The sequence below is a fragment of the Chelon labrosus genome, assembly GCF_963514085.1.
Source record: "Chelon labrosus genome assembly, chromosome: 11".
Lineage (NCBI taxonomy): Eukaryota > Metazoa > Chordata > Actinopteri > Mugiliformes > Mugilidae > Chelon > Chelon labrosus.
Window position 1 is genome coordinate 5683681 of NC_140344.1, and position 24256 is coordinate 5707936.

General features: G+C 41.4%; 1 protein-coding gene across 3 annotated transcripts in view; it reads right to left on the reverse strand.

The window, feature by feature from the left end:
• Positions 1-58: 58 nt before the first annotated feature.
• The window catches only part of lrrk2 (leucine-rich repeat kinase 2), a 34261-nt gene continuing 10063 nt past the window's right edge, over positions 59-24256 (reverse strand). For 2 of the 3 annotated variants that reach the window (XM_084554969.1, XM_084554968.1), the window contains exons 15-52: positions 23182-23326; positions 22782-22921; positions 22522-22647; positions 21634-21804; positions 20656-20920; positions 20348-20536; positions 19912-20027; positions 19661-19739; positions 18303-18499; positions 17960-18210; positions 17503-17651; positions 16056-16149; positions 15766-15952; positions 15502-15683; positions 15172-15389; positions 14399-14526; positions 13169-13387; positions 12885-13086; positions 12412-12500; positions 11970-12157; positions 11716-11870; positions 11462-11608; positions 11154-11345; positions 10264-10410; positions 10045-10157; positions 9243-9433; positions 8559-8719; positions 8198-8368; positions 6737-6837; positions 6318-6536; positions 5502-5695; positions 5007-5079; positions 4680-4870; positions 4296-4448; positions 2474-2700; positions 1937-2005; positions 1686-1819; positions 59-565 (exon numbers count right to left, since the gene is read on the reverse strand). In XM_084554969.1, coding sequence (XP_084411095.1) covers positions 1695-1819; positions 1937-2005; positions 2474-2700; positions 4296-4448; positions 4680-4870; positions 5007-5079; positions 5502-5695; positions 6318-6536; positions 6737-6837; positions 8198-8368; positions 8559-8719; positions 9243-9433; positions 10045-10157; positions 10264-10410; positions 11154-11345; positions 11462-11608; positions 11716-11870; positions 11970-12157; positions 12412-12500; positions 12885-13086; positions 13169-13387; positions 14399-14526; positions 15172-15389; positions 15502-15683; positions 15766-15952; positions 16056-16149; positions 17503-17651; positions 17960-18210; positions 18303-18499; positions 19661-19739; positions 19912-20027; positions 20348-20536; positions 20656-20920; positions 21634-21804; positions 22522-22647; positions 22782-22921; positions 23182-23326 — 5964 coding nt within the window. In that variant the 3' untranslated portion in view covers positions 59-565; positions 1686-1694. The remainder of the gene's footprint in view (positions 566-1685; positions 1820-1936; positions 2006-2473; positions 2701-4295; positions 4449-4679; positions 4871-5006; positions 5080-5501; positions 5696-6317; positions 6537-6736; positions 6838-8197; positions 8369-8558; positions 8720-9242; positions 9434-10044; positions 10158-10263; positions 10411-11153; positions 11346-11461; positions 11609-11715; positions 11871-11969; positions 12158-12411; positions 12501-12884; positions 13087-13168; positions 13388-14398; positions 14527-15171; positions 15390-15501; positions 15684-15765; positions 15953-16055; positions 16150-17502; positions 17652-17959; positions 18211-18302; positions 18500-19660; positions 19740-19911; positions 20028-20347; positions 20537-20655; positions 20921-21633; positions 21805-22521; positions 22648-22781; positions 22922-23181; positions 23327-24256) is intronic. The other variant, XM_084554970.1, reaches the window with a different exon arrangement.

Sequence of the window (24256 nt, forward strand, 5' to 3'; positions counted from 1 at the left end):
ACAAAACAGCGAGCCATCACCGTACATAAAATGCTTTTTACTGACTTATTCAGTTTGACTCAATCACTAACAATGACAAAAATATAACAAGTACAAAGCAAGCAGCATTATGGGAAGTCCTGTGTCCTGATTACTGATGTGGAGTGATAGAGCTCTGGTAAACACACAGACATGGAAATAAATAACTAAATGTACATTCGTAGAGGCTTTTTTCCTTTGGCTTTAGTTTCCTCTCTCTTACTACAGGTTAACAAATATCTGTTCATTAGGAGCAGGAGGTCTTCTTAAACACAACTTACACTATCTGTGTCCCTTTTAGAATAATGTCTCTCGCCAGTAAAACTTCAGATTGTCTTTATCTGCTAAAATGTGGCACATTTAAGTGTGCAACATTCAAAAAAGAAATCAATCCAACAATGTGCTCCCCTCATTAGTTCTGGGTCTTACAGGGTCAGTGAACTGCAGAATACATATGGTTGTCAGAAACAGAGGTAAAGCGTCCCCTTCAGTGTGTACCGCTGACACGTGGATGTTCTGGACAGTTGATCCCTTTTCGATGAATGATCTGTAAAATAATAATCAAAACGAGGTTCAGATGAATAAACCTTTTTCATTTTCCAGCGTTACATCTTCAAACTTTATATGCGTGTCAAAAAACACCTTAGCAGGAAAAACATTTGTACAACGACAACACAGAATAAGATCACAATCTGAATCGGAGTGTATTTGTTCAGCTGATGTTCACTGCTGTCAAAGGAAGAAATCAACTCATAGAAGCAAGCATACCAAGAAGAAGCAACTGAGATGAAGTGTACCAATGGGAGTGGCTAAGGGTGGTCGCTAAGGTCGCTCTATGTGGTTGCCATGGCGTCCAAGATGTGGTTGCTGTGGCGTTTCTGGCTATAAATTGCTGTTACTGAATAAATCAACTTATTCCAAAGATTCTATCCATACCACATGTCAGACAGCGAGTAAAACCAATTACAATTTCCTAGTTTTTCTTAGTCCTGTTTCCTACTTTATCCACTTCTGCACCTGCTTCTACTGGTCCTATTAAATCAGTAATATATCAGTTGCATATTTTATATGATGTTAGGCTTATGTTACTGTTTTCAACATTAAAGTCCAATCCATCTGATTTCAGCAGTTTTTATTGCTAATGGGATAGTCATCAGACTGACTGAGCAACATTGTCATCGTAACGTATCATAACTGTTGTCCTAAATGTACTGGTCAAATTAAACGTTTTGCTTTGGGGTCTAGGTTAACTCTGCAAATGCTGCAACAGCACCATCTAGTGGACAGTAAAGTCTGTTCATTTTAATAATGAATAAACAAAATGTTACATTTGATATATTATTTTAAGGAAAAAGGCCTTTGCAGCTTTTAAGGTCAAGATGTAGTAAACTACATTCCACAACAAATGCAATTCAAAACTATATATTTAAGCCTAATCACTACTAAACTGATACCTTTAACAGTAATGTGCAGCATTAATAAAAATGAAACATAGGCCAACAACATCAAATTATTAAAGTTCCAACCAATCAAATCCATGTCTGTCCAGACTCACAGAAACTACTGTATGTAACAAAGAATCTGAAACAATACAAAAAGTGAAAGTGTGTTTTAAAGTGTCTGAAGTGTAAAACTGGTGTTACAGGGGATAAGACAAAAACACAAACCTGGTGGGCTCAGTTGTGATTGAGCTGCTCTCTCATTTTGGCTGCGATCTGCTCTCTCTTCTCACAGTGCTTCTTCAGGTCTTTGACCTCCACAGGCAGCATGCTGTTCCACACCATCAGCACGGACTCCTTGTCTGAGAGCCGAGACAAACAAACACTTTGGACTAATGCAGAGAAAATCACACAGCACAGCACGACAGCTGCTTTCATCAAGTGTGGGACAAACTCACAAAATGACCCATCAGACTCACCATCTTTATTTTTCTCTTGTGAGAGTCTTCGGCCCAGAACCAGCACCACATTCTTCCAGTTAAGAGTTTCTGTTCATGGCACAGATGCGGCATTTAAACACAAAGTCACAGAAAAAAATAATTATAAAAAGTGAGCTAGTCGCAAGCTGCATGCTGGGTTGTTTGTGCACACATACTCTGAGAAACCATGAACCCAAAACAAACCAAAAACACAGCTGTTCTACATATTTTTGTTTTTATCTGTTCTTAAACTCACTACATGTTTGCAATGTTACATGCAAACTCTAAGCTCAAATACAGTAAGTTTCCATGTAACCACAAGCACACGGTGCTCCATCATCAGTGAGATCATTCATTATATAAGGTGTACCTGTGGTGTAAAAATGAGGTTTCTGCCATAATAAATGAATGCCTGTCAGTGTTCACATGGCAACACCACATCCAAAATGAGACACCATGAGATCCACTAATGACCTGCTAATCCAGCATCACGGTGGCACGAAATAAAAATAAAACTCAAGAAAGTAGAGGACCCACGTATGAGTGCAGAGGCGATGCAGCGGATGGAATCGCAGCGGGGGTTCATGACGTGTAGAGTCTGGTGTTTGGAGAGCTCCAGCAGCAGCAGGTGGCCCCCCCTGGTGCCGATCCAGAGTGTTGCAGTGCTCTGCACCAGCAGGGCCTTCACTATGGCCCAGGGGGGTGACGCCTCAGTGGGCAGCCCGGCTTTGCTGCTCTGCTTGCCTCTGCTGCTGGAGTCATGTCTACAGGGAGGGGAGACATTAGTATACAGTTGATGCCATGTAAAAAACACCTGGATTTTCATGGCTGTGGAGTGTTGGTGAGAGAAGTAGCTTTGGGATTATGGGTTTACACTGGTTTGATCCTCACTATGTCTATGGCTGAGGTGCTAAAGCAGGTAACTAAAACTGTCCAAACTGTTCCCTAAGTGCCTAGCATGACTGACCACTGCTCCAAGTGGAATATGTTGGACAGATTAAATTCAGAGAACAAATCCCTTATACGTGTGTGCAAACAGTATATGTGTAGCAAATAAAGCTGATTTGATTTTGAAAATACATGATTCTGACAGGCTGTCAGACATTGATAGCCACAAATCAACTACAATAAGAGAGAATATTAGTAGTGTTTGCTTTCTTCCTTAGTACCAGGTGTAATGTGTCTAACAGTCTAAAGGTGCTGCACTGTCATTTCTCGCCTTTAATTTTCTGTTCATGGAAAATTATCTTTCTCACTCTCAGTGTTTTGTTTTGTTTTTTAATTCAGCCACAGTGTCTTTATCTATATATAAAAGACCTACATTTTCCATGTGTTGTGGGTGGGTGAGGTATGTGTTACGCCTGTATTCCAATTATAGGCTGTAGGATATCTCTGGGCAGTGCATGAATGTGCAAAAAGATTGTTTTTGGAGAATGGTGAACTGCATGTATCTGTTTGCCGTTTAAGACCTGGATTGTTCATTGTGCTGGCATGGCCAGTGCAACTGGCGACTGAATCGATATGGACTGGCGTTGGCTGCGTCGTTTCAGTCACCAGTCGCACTGCTAGCTAGAACTTTGTGAACAAATCAGTACGGCCAAGTCTGAAAAAGCAAGTCTGAACATGAGCCAAATCTGCAACTAATCTGAAGCACATCAAGTTAAAGCATCCCTTCTGTCTGTGAGTAATCGCTGTGTTTCTGTAGCAGTATACAGTAAATAATAACATGGAACCTATATGGGTTTCAGGCTAGCTCATGTTCATAACAGTTACAATATTAATCATTTTATTATTCCTATTAATAGAAGTAATAAAACTCAGATGTGGATGAGTTTTGGTTGCAAAACAGAATACTGGTGATTTGGCATCAGTCTATAATAAACTTTGTTTTTAATGAAGTTTATTATGTGCAACGCTTTGATAGCATACAAGCTAGTATATTTAAGTGCATGAGTCATAGATCAATAATTGCCTTATTTTATGATTTTTCAGAGACAGAAAAGTCAGCCTGTTTCCTCTCTAGTTTGCACCATGGGATTAATTTAGCTTGGGAAGTGACTGAAAACAGCACTCAGAGTAGCTCTTTTACAAATGGAAGAAATGAACCTGAACTAGTTCACATCTGGGTTTGTGAACAATAGTTCATGTTCATAGTTCACAGTTAGAACAGTTCATTTTAATCTGTGTGAACTGAATTAAGAGCTAGCTCTTGTGAAGTGTGAACTTGCGCAACATTGTCGATAGGAAACACATTGTAACAAAATGCAGTTATATTTAGGAGAGGATGATGGTCCAGTGAATTTAAAGTGCACTTGCTGAATCATTTCTGCATCTCAGTAGGCGTTGTGTGGGTGTGTACCTAATAATCTGAGCACAGTCGATGCAGTCCACCATCCTCTCGCTCCTCTTGTCCCAAACCTCGACAGTGCATGTCCCGGCTTTGCTCAGGTACACGTATTTATCCACAACCATGCGAGACACGGACGCCTCACTGCCCAGTGTCCGCTGCTGCCTGGAGGATACACAAACACACACACACACACTTGTGAAACTACCTGGATTTGTTACCACTGTACAGACCAAAATTTTACCTTAATCACAATTAAATCTCAAAGCACACAGCACTTTATATTGTGAATATTATCTCAATATTAACGTCATCCAACCACTCTTACCACGAGATACCAAACAAAAACTTTATGTAACAACCTGCCTCGCACTTTCACACATGACACAGACTCACGGGAAGATGAGGTGTGGTCTTGTGTCGATGGTCTTGCAGACGCTGTAGTCGATGGTGAAGGAGAGGATCTTGGACCCGCAGCCAGCCCACACAGATTTGCTGTCCAGCGAATGCACCGACTGTCCCAGACACATGACGGGAGTGTTGACGTTACCGACAGTTAGAGTTTTAACTGGCTGGCCATTCTCCTGCTGGAAAGAGCAGAACAAGAGGAAAATAAACTTCCAACTGCTACAGTGCTAAACCTATGGAATGACGATGCATAATTTGAACATGATACCAGCAGATCACCACCTGAAGGAACAAAAACCACACTCTCATATTTACCTTGAGTACAGAGTCCTCATAAACACTGAGATTTCCATCTGCTGTTCCAACCAGCAAATAATTCTTTCTTTGTCTGAAATGAAAAATCCCAAAACATCAAGACTTGATTATAAACTCAGCAAAACCATCCTGCTATAAATGATCCTGCTCCTTTTAACCATCTGAGAAGCTGTCCTACTTGGCAGGTGATTGGACGAACCATAATTTCTTCAACTAATAAGTCATTACCATAAACAGTAGTCACGCCTAAAACATGCCTGTGATTGCCAGTAGTTCCTGCTAGTCCATTCCATAATCCCTTAACCTAACGTAAACTAAGTACCAACCAGAGCCCTTACCCTAAACCAAGCAAAGCAAATCAAAGCAAATCTTCTTTTGAAAAGGTGAGGACCGGCCTAAAATGTCCTCCTTCTGATGGCCTGTACTTAAAAACACAGAGGTTCACTTCTTCACAGGAGCACATGAGGTTTTCAGTGTGCTTTTGCACATGCTTACGAGTGTTGAGGGAGTACATGGAAGTACAGCGAGGTGACCGAATCGGAGACACTCTGAAGGTTGTGACGAGTCGATGTGTCCTGCGTGCTGATGACCACCAAGGAGCCAGACTGGGTGCCTGCTACAAGCCAGTCACAGGCCTCGTCTGGGATTTGGACTGTCACAAGGCACAGGACGGGACTGGTGTCGACCTTCTGTTTAAAAGGAAAGAATCAGCACTATGAAGTGTGTTCACTGACAATAATATTACTGAATTTAGGATATTACGCTCTGTTGCCACTGTGGTACTTGGGTTTAAACACACTCAAAGTGCAGCACTCACTCAAACAATAGTGAGAATAGTCAACAGAAATGACCATCCTGAGAATCAAATGCTCAATGACACCACCAGTACAAGACCAGCAGTTCTGGAAAATCTAATTACCAAAACTTTTGAATACAAATATTTTAATGTAAAACAAAAGCAACTGCAATAAGTCAGTTAGTTGAACATATGAACATACACTGAACTAAAGCAATTTACATTAAATACAAGCATAAATGTACATCTATTTCCTCCTTCAGTTAAACAAAAGAGATGTTACTGGCAGAAGTATGAGAAGGTAATTCAACCAGATGTCATCTCATAGTTCGTTACACAAGCACAACAAAATTAAACTGCAGTCTGAGCTGTCGAATATTAAAACTACTATAAAACTGTAATTTAGTTTAACAGTCCTCTTCCTAATCAATAGTGTTTGCCACTGAATATACAATAAACCCTAATGTGTGACATCAAGAAGATGTTTAGTCCTGTGGTTAACAGTGTGTCTGTACCTGTGTTTTGACAGCGCTGGTGTCCAGGTCCACAACTGTGATGGAACCTAGCTTCTCAGTGCTGCTGCCCCCACCAAGCCAGGCCTTACGGTTTGACGACGGGCCAGCATTGGTGCCAGCATTGGAGGTCACTGTGAAGCACTCAGCATTGACCAGCCGGGGAACTACAATTTCCCGCATAAGACACAGCATTTCACCAGAATTCAGCCGATCAAACACCTGCACACATCACAAACACAAGATGAAGCTGCTCCGCAGTCGTGTGTTACGTGAACTGGACTGATTCTAAAATGACGTTCTGTCTGTTAAAGGGTGCACCACCAGATCTTCTCTCTACAATATTCTAGCCTCTTTGTACAGCTGACGATGGTTTCATATTCACAGAGGAAGGCAAAAAGGTTCAGACTTCAGATCCCTACCTGAGTAGAAGTGGGTCGGTCCTGTGGGTTTTCCCTCAGACAGTCCTTCATCAGTGCCTGAAAGCCTGGCCACGGTGAACAACCGTAGTGTTCGACCGGATCTGTTCATGAGGCAATACACAGTTAAGTAGATGTTCTTTGAATAAATAAGAAAAAGCAGAAAAAAACGTTTAAAAGGACATATTATCAACAGCAATACATTTTTTCTGTCACAATGTCTGTATTTCTGGTGTCAGATGCATTATCCCAAGTGTGTTAAATCCAGCTTTCACTTATAACAACCACAATATGAACGACTGATGTCATCCTATCCTTCTTAAAAGAATCACCTCCACCATTATGATAGTTAGCACATTACATTTACTTTACCAGACATCAGTGCTCAGTTGGACAAAATGCTCAAGACTAACTTCAAAATATAGAATCCCCATGAAACAGCTACCGTATTTTCCGGACTATAAGGCGCACCTGAATATAAGCCGCACCAGCTAAATTTTGGGGAAACTACAGATTGTTCCATATATAAGCCGCACCCGACTATAAGCCGCACCCGACTATAAACCGCTGGTGTTTTAATGTTTAATTACCGTAAGGGTTTCTTCTACCACGGAGGGGATTGTCGGGACAGAAATGACTGTTTGGAAACGCAAAGCGTCCCATTTATTTACATTTGAGAAACATAAATCTTTCGATCAATCAAACAAAAAATTAATTGATCAAACTTTCACATCTTTGACATTACAAACAGCATTCGTGCAGTGCACAAATAATACAACGGTGCGCTCCTAGCGCACTTCCTGCAGTCATAGTACCGTAGTAGTGCAGTATAACAAAAAACAAAGCTTACAACGCTTGACGAGGCAATAACGTTAAATGGCTAAATTCAATTCGTTTAAAAGTGCTTGCCTGTAACACGGCAGCAAAAGTGCAGTAACCCGGCTGCTCAACAAAATAACCAGCATCTTTTTCGAAAACAGCCAACACAGCAGTAAAGGTGCAGTAACACGGCCGTTTACTGTATCAAAATAACCAGCCTACTATAACAGAAAAGTCAGTTCTTAATCCTCGTGTCATCGTCTGTGACATGATAGTGCACCCCTGGTGACCGTTAGCTGTAAAAATCCATCCGCCGTTGTATAAGCCGCAGGGTCCAAAGCAATTTACGGTAGTTTAGTGCTATTTGATGCTGCATATTGATATGTTTCCTCTAAAAAATAATGCTAGGTACACTGCCGCTCCCCCAAATCAGAATAATTAAATCATTTTCCAGAAAATAACCAACTATATTAGGGATACCTATAAAACGACTTGTGGGGGAAACATCCAGATAATGGTGTGGATGACTTTAGCAAAAGACACATCAAATACAAAACACAGGGGCTTTAAAAATGTAACACAGAGCTGATCCAGGTTACATAAATCTTCTTAAATACAGGTTTCCAGGTGAACATTCGCACTTACCTGGCAGTTTTCCCTGCACTGCGATTTCATCAAACTCACTGGGGAACTTCATGCCATCAGAAATGCGCTCCCCACAGGTCAGGAGATCATAGAGAAGCAGGCCAAATGAGAACACATCAGCCTGCTGGTTGTAAGTCACATTACCTCGGGCAACCTCTGGTGCTCGGAAACCTACCGAACATACACAGACAAATCAGAAGACTTTTACATACTGACCATACTTTCACAATCATCCAGCAGTCCATCTAGACTTTTTCCCATTAGATTTTCTTTAACTGAAATATCTGCTCAGAAGTTTAATGACTCATATGCTGGCCGTAAAATATAATAACAATGTATGAGATTTAAGAAGGTGTCTGACCTGGTGTCCCCTCTGAGCTCCTCACGCCCATGCTGCAGCAGTACTGAGCGATACCATAGTCAGTGATTTTGGCGATGATCTCAGAGTCGGTCTTCAGGTTGAACAGGAGGACGTTGTGGGGCTTCAGATCCCGATAGATGATCATGGCGGAGTGAAGGTACCTGATCACACACATTAAACACTGTTTCAGTGAGTTTAGTCTTTACATTTGTAATTCTTTACATCACATTATTTGATTTGGTTAAAAATTCAAACAGACAAGTCATGAATACCCAGTGTTGGATGCATTTAGTGGACTGTCTGTCTTCGTTGTGGGTTTTTCCTGGGTCATAGACTGAATGGAGCTATTTATCTGTATGAATCTCTGCATATGCATACATACTGCACATGCATCAGTACCTCAGTATATCAGAGGGTAAAAGCATTGTGTAAATGAAGTGAGTTTAAGTGACAAGCAGTGTACAAGCTGTTACTACAACTATATGGTGTGCAAGGACTTGTTTGCAGTTATTTCCAATATTTAAATCAGATTTATTTATGTATTCGTTGTTAAATGATATCAAAGTCATAATCCTAATTCTGTGTTGTAATTTACACTACAGAATACACATGTGTACAAAGCCCAAAACAGACTACAGAAGGCACGACGTGTACTGTATAACGCAATGGTTCCAAACATTGTACCTGAGTCCATCTGCCACCTGCAGGGCGATCCTGTGTTGCAGTTTTTGGTTGAGGCTACTGATCTCGTGTTCGAAAAGGGCATCGAGAGAGCCTCGCAGAGCCAGCTCCATCACCAGGACCTGAGGAGCTGAGCCAGCTGCCAGCAGGCCCACAAGGCTGGGGTGACGGAGACGGCCCAGAACTGTCAGTTCCTGAAAAAGCCAGTAAGAAGTTACAAGTGGTGAAGGAAAGATGTAGCCTCGTATAGCCACACTCTGAGTCCGGCAAACCTTCATTGTGGCTTGTTTCAACCGATACAGAGCCATCGGATAGTCCTACAACCAATCACCAATCACGATACCCCTTTTTTTTAACCTGGCTATACTATCCCATCTTACAACGTGCTGTGGAGTACTATTAAATGCTATAGATGGTGCTGAGTTGCTGCCTGTTTTTTTTACAGCCTATACATACAGTATCTGCAGTATACAGTATGTAGCGCATGAGCTGTCTGTTCTCAGCATATGGATTCAGGTCAAGAATACTGTGTTACTTGTCACATGATAGTCAACTTTAAAAATCTGAAAACGCACAAACCCCTAATATGTAGGGAAGTTGGTCTGGCATCCAGACTAGGGAAGACGCAGTGACAGAGTCAGGGAAGTTTAGATCTTAACAGACTGGTAACCAATTCAATTTCAACAAGCAAAAGAATATTGCAGCAACTGTTGAGATCTTCTTAAATAACTAGTTGAGCTGCAAGGAGAATGACGACTAATTCACAAAACTGTCTAGGACACAGCAATAATAATAATATTAATACCTGTCTGAGGAGTCTATAGATGTAAAGCTCAGATGCATGCTTGTTGAATATCTTCACTGCAACTTCTTCATTTTTATAGACACCTCGATAAACAGTTCCAAAGCCACCGTCCCCTGTGCACAGAAGATATTATGTTCTTACAGGTGAAATAAAATAAACTAAAATAGGAGAGCAAAAATTAAAGATGTTTGTTCAAACAATTCCATAAAATCAGCTTACCGAGACGGTTCTCTTTAGACAGATCTACCTCCAGCTCTTCACTGTCCAGGATTGTACCTGCAGGCTGGTCACTCAGTACCAAGTCAGGGGCGATCTGAGAGATGGGAAGTGTGGAGCGTGGATCGTCTGCATTCACCAGCAGAAAATCTGTGAATGATAATGGAAACAAGTTGTATGACTGAATAAAGATAGCTGGAACCATGTATATGGAACGATGAAAAGTGTGGACACTTTTGGAAAAACCAACTCAGTATGTTTCAATAGGACACAAGAGCTTTGCCATGAACATACTTTATTATTTTTTACTGAGGTCAAAATTAGATGGGCAAAATATTAGGAATGCAGTACTATACACCACATCACCCAGATAAACTAATGTTGGCTTGGACCTGCACATTTGCTCGCAACTGACTGAGAGCAAAGCTCAAATTAGTAAAGAACAGACTGTTTAAGATAAGATAAATCCTTTATTTATCCCATGGAGCAGAAATTTCATAAGATTTATTATTTCTTAATAAATCTTATGGCAATGACACAATTTAATGGACCTCCAAGGGAGCAAAAAGCCCCTATCCTGGTGGTCATCCAGGGAGAGGAAGCAGAGGGTGGAGAGGATGTACTCCTTTTAGACATTTGTGTAAAATGTTGTAATAACTAGCATAGGATTTCTTGAATTGTTCCAAAAGCATGTCTTGTAAGGTCACAGTCATCTGTTCATCCTTGACTGACAGTGGACAAATTTTAAGAACTTCCTGCAAGGCCTGCCTGAGACAGAGCGGATGGACAGAGGGATGACTTCATAAAAACATAATTTCTCTGGACACGGCTGTCTTAATGCACAAATATCTACAACAGAGGTGCTGACTTTTAGTGTGATGTACAGTATGTACCGTTGTCAAAACAAGCGAAGAGGTCTTCCAGCAGAATCTTGCTCAATTCCTGCCCATCATCGAAGCTGTACAGCGCCCACTTCTTTAGCAGGGATTCTCCACTGCCATGGATGTCAGTGTTGAGCAGGCCAGGAAACCATTCCTCCAGCAGCGAGTCGATGTGATCCACCACTTGACCCAGTAACACTCGGCCTGGGAGAAGAAAGCCTCCAGTTAACATGTGAACATCTCATGTACACAGGAAACACATCTAACAGGAAAATTTCATTGTCTTGTGGCAAGACTTATATGATTAAAAGATACAGCACCTTTGCGTGAAGAGGGGACAGTTATTCTGACAAAGCTGGAGGGATTTTCCTCCTCTGAGGCAGCCTCCACCAGACAGTACGCTTCAGGAGACCAGCTCAGGTAAACTCCTCTCCTCCAGTAGATCCGGTTGGGTCGGACCACTTTTTCTGGATAACACACAGCATGCAATACATTTCATAAAGTACTAGTTTCTTTCTTTAAATATTAACAGCGGAAAAGCTTTGAAAAAGCAGTGAGTGTACGTTCAGTTTACCTCTTCCACAAAGCAAGTAGGAGGAGACCTCCAGTAGTTGGCTGATCTGCCGAGACCAGTAGTCCATGGGGAAGTACGGCATCTCATATAGGCGCACAATCACCTCTGAGTTCTCACAGTGAGGCAGCTCTATTACTGGTCTGTGTTTGGACAAACTGTGGATTACAGGATCATTGGTCAGAGAGTGCAAAACTGTCGATTATTTATAGTTGTCTTACTCTTAGTAAAGTCCCAGAACACAAGGCTAAACACACCTGCTGGGTACAAGCAGCTGGTCCTCGCTGAAGGGAAGAGCAATCTGAAACTTCTCCAACAGTTTGAGGAACTGCGTCAGGTGGCTCTTTGGAAAACATTTGGTATCAAACAGAAACTTTTCCACAGCAGAGCGCTGCAGAACTCCTTTAGGATTGTCCCTGAAGCCAAAGCTCTTCCAGGTCAGTTTCTGCACAACAGAAATAGATAATATGCATCTGGGAACCTGGGACGGTTTACACATATTTTTTTTTTAGCAAATATGTAAATCAGGTGAACAGATATAGCAGGTCTTTGGTTCTTGAGCAACAATAAAAAAACAAACAGTTATCTACAAAAAATAACTGGATTCTAGTAAGGTGTTACAAAATGTTGCTTAGTTTAAGACAAATCTGTTATGCTAACCTGAAAAAAGCATTTCTGGGTCTGTCATAAACAGCCTACCTGGGAGAGCAGGTTGCACAGCCACTGTGGGTCGATAAAATAGAGCTCTTGAAGCTGAAGTCCAGGATCATCAAAGTGCAATAAAACCCCTACAGCGACGAAATCACAACAGTGTTGATCCACAGAAGCATCAAATAAATCCTTAATCTTCAGAAAAATAAATCACCAACATCATCTAACAGCTGTAGAGGATTCATACGCTAAGAAACAATAGAGTCATTCAACTCTCTGCCTATAAAAAGCACCACTGCATAAGACCCAAAGGAAATCTCGGCTACACTGTACTCAAAAATGTTATGATGCAAAAGCTGATGCTAACACACACACCCACACATCATGTATATATATATTACAATACTAATTATGAACATTAAGACTCATACTTTGAAAAAAAATCATAATTTAAAAAATGTCTAAGGCTCATTCCTTGCACTGAAACCACGGTCTTTGACCAAGCCCTAAACTTAACTGACCAACTTCGCTGAGGAAGTGGATCGCATGGGGCAGTTCTGCTTCCTCCAGCTGCAGCTGACTGTCCTGGATGAGCTGCACCAGCTCATGGTGCCTGAGAACGGGGAACTCTGGCGGAACCCTGGTCCTCTCCTGGAGAACCCGGCGCTCCAGCTCCACGTAGCTGTCTGGAACCAGCTGACCCATCACAGGCTGGCCCTGGATCTGTGAGAGGGAGAGGAAATGAATTGAGAGGTAGTGTAAGGAAGTTAAATGACACACTTATGTCTTGTTTGATTCCTTTTACCTTAAAGCTGGTGACCTCCCTTGAGATGGCCTTGCGGAGTTTGGTCATGGCATCTGAGTCCTCGCACACGGAGACCATGTGATAGTCCCTGATGGCAGGGAAGCCCTGATGGTTCAGCAGCTCCTCTCTGATTTTGATCAGGCAGGCCTGCACCTGCAACTCCTCACTTACATCTGTGTGGGTTCCCACCAGAATGACCGGAGAAAGGGGAGCCACTGCCTGTAGAGAAAGTGAAATGATTTTTCAATAAATGTCAAGAACGAAACAAAACTACACTATATGCATGTTCTATTAGGCACCACCCTATGTATGAACTATGGATCTTATCAAGACCTTTTCATAATATCAAAAATTCCAAATGTCATTTTGCCATGATGTCAAAGGGCCATCTAAGAATTTACTAAGTGGGCTATCATGCTAACTTTGACAATTTTAGCTAACAAGCTGGCTACCTTTTCAGTGCTGCAACAGTAAATAATGCTTTATTGTAGAGTGCTTTATACAGTACATATTAGGTCCATATACTCTAGGAGCTTTTATAGCTTTTATTTGAGGGTATTATTTGCCTGGCCTTTACAGCAGATGAAGCCATAGCACCGTCATCCTTCCACCAGGTTTTACAGATGATGTTATATACTTTCGATCATGAGTTGTTCCAAGACCTCTCCATACTTTTTTGTTCCGGTCATTCTGGTACAGGTTGATTTGAGTTTCATCTTTCCAAAAAATGCTCTTCCAGAACTGGTCTCACTATTTAAAGATGGTTTTCAAATCTGGTTGCTTTGTGACGTCTTTTCTGTTTATGTAGTGCACTTATATAACAATAAGTCTACATGGAGAGCGTTCCTCACTTGGCTGGATGTTGTGAAGGTGCTTTTATTTGGCACTATTACTTTTGAGCACCTGAAAACAGCGGCACTGTTTAGAAAAAAGGTTGTAATTCCTACATCGTTTCTCCACTTGAGATTTGAATAATATCAAATTAGACCAGAGTTGAAAGCTGAAAAAACTGAAAACTACAAAACAACAATTTGAAAATGTATTAGTTTTTCTTTTTCTTCACATTTTAAAATGATTCTGGTTAATCCTTTAGTCCCATATTAATGAAGTTCCATTTTGTTCAGGATCAATGGTCATTTTCTCTTTTTGATCACAACCTTCAGCAGTCTCAGCTCTAGTCAGACCCAGACCCAGACCTTCATCATGACCCATTTAAACTTTGTGACTCACTTTGATGTTGAAGAGCCAGGGTTTGAGGGCATCCACCTCACTGGCTCCTTTGCTGAGGTTGTACACAACCAAGTAGAGAGCTCTGGACGTCAGGAAGTGAGGGTGAGAGCCGCTGAACTCCTCTCCCCCTGTGGGGCAAATACAAAGAGAGGGACACTAAATTTGACCAGGTTTAAAAAGACATACAAATACTGCACCTCTCTCAAAACATATATACCACCAACAAAACTACTCATCTTAACAAAACCCTCTGGCCACAAGAGCTGTATTTTAATCCTGCAGAATTCTAAGGTCAGTTGTTGTTGATACCTTGGATTTGGATGCTGACAAAAAGTATTAAATCTCTTTTGACATGCTGCAGGTTACTGGGTTTTTCAGAGCACAAACATTTTCCACAATCATCCTGTTGTCATAGGGCAGCACTTAGACATGGCTACGTACATGAATTTTACAGCAGCTGACAAGACGATTTTTTGGAACCAATCTGTGAACATTAGATCTGCCTGTCCTGTGACGACACTCCCCATTTCAACTCAACTCTGATATGATCTTGGCGACTCAGAGGATAATGCACTACTATAAACAGCTTAATACACATCCAAGCAAATCCAACATGTTGTATGAACTGATAAATGCTACCCCTTGGGTCAAGGGTAATGTTTTTGCGTTGATGTGTCTCTTCCTTGTGTTATTGCTCCCAGCCACAATGTTGTTGAAACATTTGAGGTGCTATGTAAATGAGTACAGAGTTCAGATTTCAATTGTTGGCCAACCTGAAAAGTCCCAAACATTCAGCACCATTTTCTTCTTGTCCCGTTCCCTGATGCCCCAGTCTCGGACGTCAATGCCAACCGCAGGCTGCTTCAACTGGGAGCGCTTCATCTTCGTCAGCTGCTGTATCAGGGTTGTCTTGCCACTGCCCGCGTTCCCCACCACGATGAGCTTCATCCGGTAGTATGGCACTGCCTTCTTCAGCCGCTGCTGCAAGAACCTGAGCAGATTATTAGGACAAACACTGCACATTTATCTTCATTCACTAACTCTCTACAAAATCAAGGCTCTGTAAACAGTATCAAAAAGCAGCAGGTTCTAAAGCCTCTGACCTAACAATGTCTTTGGTCTTGCTGCCAATAAGTTTGAGGTCCAGCTGCAGCTGAAGGCCGTCAAGCGGCAGGTCCCACAGTCTGCACAGTTTTCCCATCTCGTCTGGGAACAACCGCACATTAGTGTTACGACTCACATCCAGGGAGTTTAGACCTTCCAACAGCCCAATCTGTGGAGGGATCTGGAAACAAAATACAGAACCATCAAAGGTATTTCTTTGTAGTGATTTACACTGTCATGAAGTGCTGTACGCTGTCCTGTACCTCAGTGAGCTCATTGTCACTCAGGTGGAGTTTCTCCAGTCTGGCCCATTTGTTGATTGGTCCGCTCAGATCCAGAGCTTTGATGCAGTTCTGACTGAAAATCAGTTCTCTAATGTTGCTGGACACCCACGACCCCGGAGCAGGTAGGACAGCAATATTGTTGGTTTTCATGTCCAATGACCGCAAGCTGGACAGATAGAAGTGTCATACATGAACTACATGAGATACATGTACTACCATTCACTCACTGACATAGCTGCATATTAGTAATCATGAAGCAACTGACTTACTTTGGGAGCTCTAGTATAGCCTCAGAGATGCAAGTAAAGCTGTTGTTGGTTAGTTTCAGTGTTGTAATCTTGGATGGAAGACGTGACAGGGAACCTGGAGAAGACAGTGAACATGTCATTAGATCATAGGTTATGAATGCAGACCATTTCAGAATGAAACATGGTTATATGGACCTATGAAGCCAAGCCCACATCCATTATCTCATCTGCCAGCATATTTTTCAGAGCTGTGACAAAGATTATATTCTAACATCCTTTCGAAGGATGACCGTTTTCCTTTGCTCACATCTGAAAATCTTGAAGATCTCTATTTCTCTTTGACCACACCAATCGTTTTAAGAGGTAATTGCATGTGTATTTTTGTACATATTTTGTCATCTGAACATTAGCTCCACTTACCTTTTCTGGCAGAAAGGTAACTGCTGAATGATGGAGCATATGTCGCGTGACTGGGTGTGGTTTGTGATTTTGTGCAGGAATGTCTCCAAAGACACCCAGTTCATGATACTGTAAATTAGGGGTGCTCTGATCAGACTTTTTGTGGCCAATCAAAAATGGTCGATTACGTGAACTGCTATTGGCTGATACTGATTGTGGATATCAAGGTCGGTCTGAAGACGTTTAAATATATATTTATTATGACTAATCTATATGCACAGAGTGTGATTCCAACAAGGCGTATAAAAATTATAATGTGCTTTTTATATATCAGGAATACTGAACCTGATGGTCGATAGAAAGTAGTGCACCGTACACATTTGTAACAAATAAAAAAAGCTTCACAAATATGGCACTGATTCCATGAGGAATAATGAGCTCTAAAAAGTTGCCATCTATGCACAGTACACAGAGGTAGACCTTGGGTTTCTCGGGAGACCGCAGAAAAGTGGCTTTTGATGTCCAGCCGAAAAATAAGAGGCTGTCCTCTTCAATAGGTACAGTTTATGTTCATCTGTGAAGATTCCAGCATACATAGCATGTAAGGAGGGAATTGCTTTCTCTGAGGCCAAAGGCGGCTATGTTCTGCTGCTATGGACATCACAAAGCAGACTGTATATCTGGGGCTTGAGTCCATTTTGGGTGTGGGCTAGGACATGATCTTGCAATTCTTGGGTCATCTGATCAGCTTTTCTGATAGGCCTTTATAGGAGTTACCAGTCAAACTGTTTCGGTGGAAAATCGGCCGATAATGATTAGTGGGCAATTGATCAGAGCACTATAAATGCGCTTACATTAGATCACCATACTGTTACCTCATTTGGCAACAGATATTAAAATATAAATGAAAATGTTTGAGACTGGCACTTGAGAATTTGCTTTGTTGGTCAATACAATCCTGTTTGGGGTCACAGGGTGGTTGTGTATTCTACAATACAAAGTAGGCAGATAAAGAAAACACAGTGCTTTAAACTGCATATTTTGAATGTAATAAAGAGAAAGTACTCACAGATTTTGTTCATGGAGGCATTAAACGTTTCTAGTTTGGGGCAGCCGGTCAGGAAGTCTGGAGAAATATTCTCCACATTGTTCTTGCTCACATCGAGCAGCTTGATTTCCGGCAGACACAGTGGAGTGCACAGCTCAGTTATACTGTTACTGAAAAAATAAAGAAAAACAACACATTCTTCAGTTGCACATGTTACACATATTGTAAATCAACAGAAAACTGTGCAGTCTGAAGAAATATGATGCACCCGTGAAAGCTTTCTAGCATGGTTTCTATTGTATAGAATAGGAGTAATTCATAAAAAATAAATGATACCGTAAATTAGCAGTGAAGTGTTATTCAGGTCAGAGGACACAATTTCCATATCCTTATATATCATTTATGTGTTGACCCATTTCATGAAAGTCCCTATCTCATTGGAGATGTGCTCTGCTTTACATAATCATAATCAGCCTACCCTTCCAAGAAAAGCTCCTCCAGATGATCCATGGCACGGCACAGCTCATGAGGGAATGTGGTGATTTTGTTGAATGAAAGGTTGAGCTGCCTCAGTGACGGGCAGGTCACGGTAGGGTCAAAGGTCAGCACGGGGCCGACGCAGTTGCGAGAGACGTTCAGCATGTTCAGTGACGGCAGAGACAGCAGCTCCGCGGGCAGCGACTGGAGCTGGTTCCCCTGAAGGTCCAGTCGAGTCAGACTCTTCAAACTCTGTGCCAAATCAAAAACAATAAAAGAAAATATATCACTTCAGCATGCATTTACTTCCGTCATGTGATCTCTGCACATATCAGGTGTATTACCTGGCAGAGGACAGAGGGAAACTCCAGCAGAATGTTGTGGCTCAGGTCCAGGCGGAGGAGATGCCACAGCTGCTGCTGAACGAAACCATCATCCATTAGACAGGACAGAGAGTCCAACTCGTTCCCTGACAAGTCCAGCAGGCGGATCCTCTCCTTCTCTTTGGGCAGAGCAGCTGAGTTCTCACCAAATCCCAGCACTGAAGAGGTAACACCCGAACAGAACAGTTTGTTATTGAAAATGTCGTCTCGTATTGTACCTTTTGACTATAACAGAAACTCAGCTGTAAATATCAATGGAAAAACGTGAAGTATGTCCTTAAACATATTTCTTATTTAAAAATAACGACTTACAACAACAAATGCTTCCTACTATGCATTAGTAAATCACTATATGATTACTGATCATGATTACTACAGTCTTGTCAGCATAACAACTACTACGGTCCACAGTAATCAATGAATAAAAACCATATGGCAATCTTCAAATATCAAATGTATTTATACCCCGTTTACCTAAGAACATTCAAGGAAACTTCCATAACTATCAACATTTGTAAATCATCTGCCTTTCAGCTGTATGCTTCAATCAACCAGACAAGAAGCATATTTCTGCTGATCTGAGTGAACACAAACTTGTAGCCATGACAAACGATATTTGGTTCAAATAGGGATGCTGCAAAGAAGTCCCAGACTCTAAAACTTGAATGCTCCACACACATCTTTAACCTGAAAGCACAGAAGAGCTACACAATAATTCAGTTTGAAGATGAGCATCCAATATTAGCGCCACCAACTCAGATAAAACATCTTTATGGACACAATCTCTACATCTGTTCCTGTGTTGTGGTGTTGAATAATGGCCAGATAAGCGTTTTTGAAGAACATAATGACGACACAGTGAAGTTGGTGAAGTCATCACATCATCGTTTCATTCTGGTACACAACTGTGTGAACTTTCTATTAATATGAATCTGTGAGGGCACTGGATTCTTGCAAGACCTCAACATTACATAATCGTGTGACAGTCCATCTTGCCAGGCAACTGCTTCGTTTCAAAGCCCCTCAGAGTGTGGCTTGTTGTGTTTAGCTTGTAATAGATGACAAGACTGTTGATGAAATCACATACATTTTTTTTTTAATGCCTGCCCTTTTCCATACAGACGTGTCAGGTTGATGATCTTTGACCATCAAATTCAATCATCATACATTTATCCATCAGTTTATTTTTGAGTCCAGAGGAACATTTGTGTGTGATGTAATGAAATTCTCTCCTATAATGTTCAAGGGAACAAGATGGACCAGAACTGGTAGACTGCAAATACTGAGTAGCTGATCTGAACTGAATCTGATGAATTTACCTTTTTGGCTTGAGCTTTTCCTTCCATATCGTCTAGATGTAGGTACAGGCTCAGTGTGTTCATTCTCAGTTTGACCACTCTGAACATAAAAAAATACAAACAAAAAAAGGTAACAGTGAGATAACCGGAATACCTTTAAGTTGGATTTGCAGCCCAATACCAAGCAAGAGATTATTTTTGATTTAACAGTAAATTGTGCAATGATTTAATGTAGACGTTAAAGAAAAATCTGAAAAACAGTTGATTAAAACCTCTGCACTGGCATGTCTGCGACGTGCCTGTTTCCTTTTGAAGGATTCCCCCCTCAGCTCCTCTGTTGAATTGTTAAGTGGCTTTGGAGACAGCGCACAGGACAGTGAATCACTTCCTATCAAAACAATAGCAAACAGCAAAAATGACTACTCCCAGCTTGAGCTGTGAGGTGCTGCAGACAAACATGTGCTACCACGGTAACACATGACATTTCTCAATAGTATATTTTGATTAAACCAATGATATTAAATTTGTTCTTTTTGTGAACCAGTCTGGAACACATATTTTATGATGAAGCTAAATCCAGCTTATTAATAATTAACAAATGTGCTCTAAATTGCATTTTTAAGCTACCGATAATATTTAATTAGCTTTAGCTTTTATAACATGTATAACTTTCAGACACAGGATTGGCTTGTGCCAGGATCTCTTTACCATCACTTTCCAAGTCGTCATTAAAAAACAAGTTGTCTTCCATGGAGACGTAGCTGAAGCAGGAGTCATCACTCTCATCAGAAATGTAGCCAGATGTCAGACACGGGTCGGCTGTTGTCCTGGAAGGACAGCTCACACTCTTGGACTTCTGGAGTGACTGGATATACCTTGCTAAACTGATACCTTTACCTTGAAGACAGACAACATGCATTTTCATCAAAACTGTGTCCTCCTATGTTTTGTCTTGTGCACAACCAGAGGATTATAAATGTACAGTGAGTAAGCAGAGAAAAACAAATCTTCCTCACTGCTGTTAAAACGTAGACTCTGAGTTCTGCCTCTTTCAGCCAGCAGGGGGCTCAGCCAGGCGGCTTCCAGGCGGCCCAGCCTGAAGCCACCCAGGCAGAGGGCACTGTTGTTGAGGTCCAAACCCAGACGGCCCAGCAACTGGATGACTGTGGGCCCGTCTCCCTTCTTTACACTCACTGCTAGAGACCGGCGGAGGTGCTGCTCGTGGGCGCCGCGACTGAGTAGGAGCTCCACCAGTTCTAGTGGTCCACCCTGCTCACACACCTGAAAAGGACAGCACAGAGCCCATTACTCATAACTAAATATTATTATAATTATTGAATAATTGTAGTAAAAAACATAGTGAAGTTGGGAAATTAACTGCTACTTGTAATGAAGTATCATACTGCCATTGTATCAAACATGTGTAATCTATGAGACTATAAAATATCTAAATGAACTGCCATTGTGCAAATTATGTTACCAGTACATAAAAAATACAGATTTGTTTCATCAAGAGTAGAAACGAATTTACTATTCATTTTTAAGATAACTGAAATTGAGAAATGTGGAAAGTTCTTACACTGGAGAATCTAAAAAAGAAAACACCAAGTAACTATATTTATCAAAATAGCAACTATCGGATTTGGTTGATTTGTGATTTCAACATTAACCTCAAATATAAATTCAAGGCTCGCAGTCCAAAAATTGTCCAAACAAGTAGTACATCAACACCCTGGGTTGTTGAGGTTGACCTGACGTGGGGTTCATTCTCTGGGGAGCGTGAAATTTCATGGTATCATTATCATTCTTTCTTAAGCTATTGTTATGTAGCCTGGATCAAAGTGGTAGAGCAACACATTTAGTGCTGCTCTGGACTTTTTTGGAAGTTAATGTTCTAAGAGAACACAAACTGGTGTTATTGAAACAATGACCTGACAGCTGTTTACTGAATTCTGCACTGAAGCACTTGTTTTTGTGATTTTATGACCCCTGACCTGGTAAATGAGAGAATCAGTCTTTGTCTTCCTGTTGATGTCAGCGCCCAGCTCGATCAGACACTCGGCCATGGTGGTATCTCCCTCCTTGCAGGCCTTTTCCAGCATGCTGTAGTGTAGTTCAGAGTTGCACCACATTTTGGACAGAGCCAGACACACTGACTTCCGCAGCTGACGGAGAAAGCAAAGAGGCGGAGAGGGCATTAAGTGTCCTTTCTAGGAACTCATTTATCCAGAACATAACAACCATAGGCTTACATGTGTAATCTGAACAATCTTCAAGTATGTCTGGGATGTCATGTATAGTCCCATTGTACTGTGTGTTCCTGTGTGTTTACAGTGAAGTGTTTCAGCATAACTCCCTGCTGGAACATATTGGCCTGGATCTGTTAGAAAACAGTAATGCAGACCTCGTCAACAAGAGTCGATAGCTATGCTAGAATGTTTACCGTGATCACCATCTCAGCATGATAGCATGTTAGCGTTTGCAATTTAAAACGAGCAACTGAGAGTAATGGTCTCTCTAATCATCAAAATGTTTTTGATCATGATACAATTTTGTTTAAATAGTTTTAAATACAGATACAAATAGTTTCAAGAAGCTTTACAGAACTCAGAGCCTGAAACACCCAGAGTGAACGCAAAGGCAAAATTTATAAGGTAAGCTTCCTTTTAACAGGAGGAAACCTTGAGTGGAACCAAGCCCATATGGTGGGACCCATCTGAGGCCAGCCACGTAGAGACCCTTAATCAAAAGAAGGGATGGGGCAGAGGAAGAGAGGTGATGATGGGGCGAAAGAAAAATATTCTGGGAATCAAAGGGACCACAGTGAATCCAGACAGCGACATGAACATGGGCCACATACCCATCCAGTATTCACAACTCACTGGGCTAATGCTCTGGTCAGTCTCTTCTCTAAGGTGCTGGAAGATCTGCCTGTCAAAGTCTTCCCTGTGCAGTTCAGCAGCTGCTCCCGAACAGGCGTCCAGCATCCTCAACGCCACCTGAAAACACTGCAACACAGCCACAGACAGGTCATGCATTTACGAGCATTAAAGTGTTAGCACTCGAGAGATGTCAGAAATGATTGTAAATTTATCTCTGAGCGAGCTGTTTTAGAACAATAAGCTTGAGCCAAACAGCTCACCTTCAGCAGCATCTCCGAGTCTTCTCTGTACTGAATGAGGGAGGCGACCACAACAGAGGCCAGAACAGGTACAATCATCCTTGACAGCTTCTTTTTGGTTACGAGGTAGTTGAGCAGGGTCATACCCCAGTAGTGTATCTCTGGAGAAATCGAGGAAGAAAGGGCTTTGTAAATTTTCAAAAACAGGAGTTTGTAATCCATCCACTACCCATTCTGGAGAACACATACTTCTATAAATTTCTGTCCGCTGTTCAGACAGTAAAATGTAAATTTAACAGAGTTAATGAAGAGCTGAAAGGAACACATTTAGCACATTACTCAAAAATAATATCCAAATATCCTTTTTTTTGGTCAGAAATAAGATTTGGGATTATTTAGGCTGCAAATGTCAACTGCTTACCTCGTTCCTGTGGGAACATTTGTAGTGTATGCAGCACTGTGTCTATTGCCCCCTGCTGGCAGAGTAGGTCCACTGCACCAGAGCAGTCAGCCAGCGCGCACAGCACCTTCAAACCACACTTCTGTATGGCAGAGCTGCTGATGAACTGCAAACACACACAAAAACACAACTGAATAACATCCTGGTTAAAGTCTTGGCCAGAATAAGATCTCAAGCAGGACCTCCACGTGCATAACATGAATATGTGAGCTGCTTTCAGGGCAAAAATATTAGTAACACCTCTCAGAATTGCACATGAATGTAATATTGAATGACTACTCTAAAACCAGAGTACACAGTGCATGATGTACAGTAGATGTCTTGGTGTTAAACAGCGTTTCTTTTGTTGCTATAAGAGACTGTGTAGATGGGAAGTCTGTCAAATGGAAAAATCATGTGACAAAGGAGGCAGTTTAAAGTTACAGTGCATCTGGAAAGTATTCACAGCGCTTTTGTTATGTTATAGCCTTATCTCAAAATTAGATTAAATTAGTTTGTTTTGTTTTTTTCCCCAAAATTGTACACACAACACCCCATAATGACAACATGGAAAATTTCTTTTTGAGAATTTTGCAAATTTATTGAAATTAAAAAACTAAGAAATCAGATTAATTGGAGTCAACCTGTGGTAAATTCAACTGACTGGACATGATTTGGAAATGCACAAACCTGTCTATGTAAGGTCTCACAGTTGACAGTGCATGTCAGAGCAAAGGAATTATCTGTAGACCTGTAGGATTGTCTTGAGGCACAAATCTGGGGAATGGTACAGAAAGATTTCTGTTGATTTAAAAGTCCCAATGAGCACAGTGGCATCTATCACCACCAGGACTCTTCTCAGAGATGGCCAGCTGTCTAAACTGAGCGATCAGGGGAGATGGGCCCTAGTCAGGGAGGTAACCAAGAACACGATGGTCACTCTGTCAGAGCTCCAGCATTCCTCTGTGGACAGAGGAGAACCTTCCAGAAGGACAACCATCTCTGCAGTAATCCACCAATCAGGCCTGTATGGTATGTATGGTGACCCCGTCTGGTC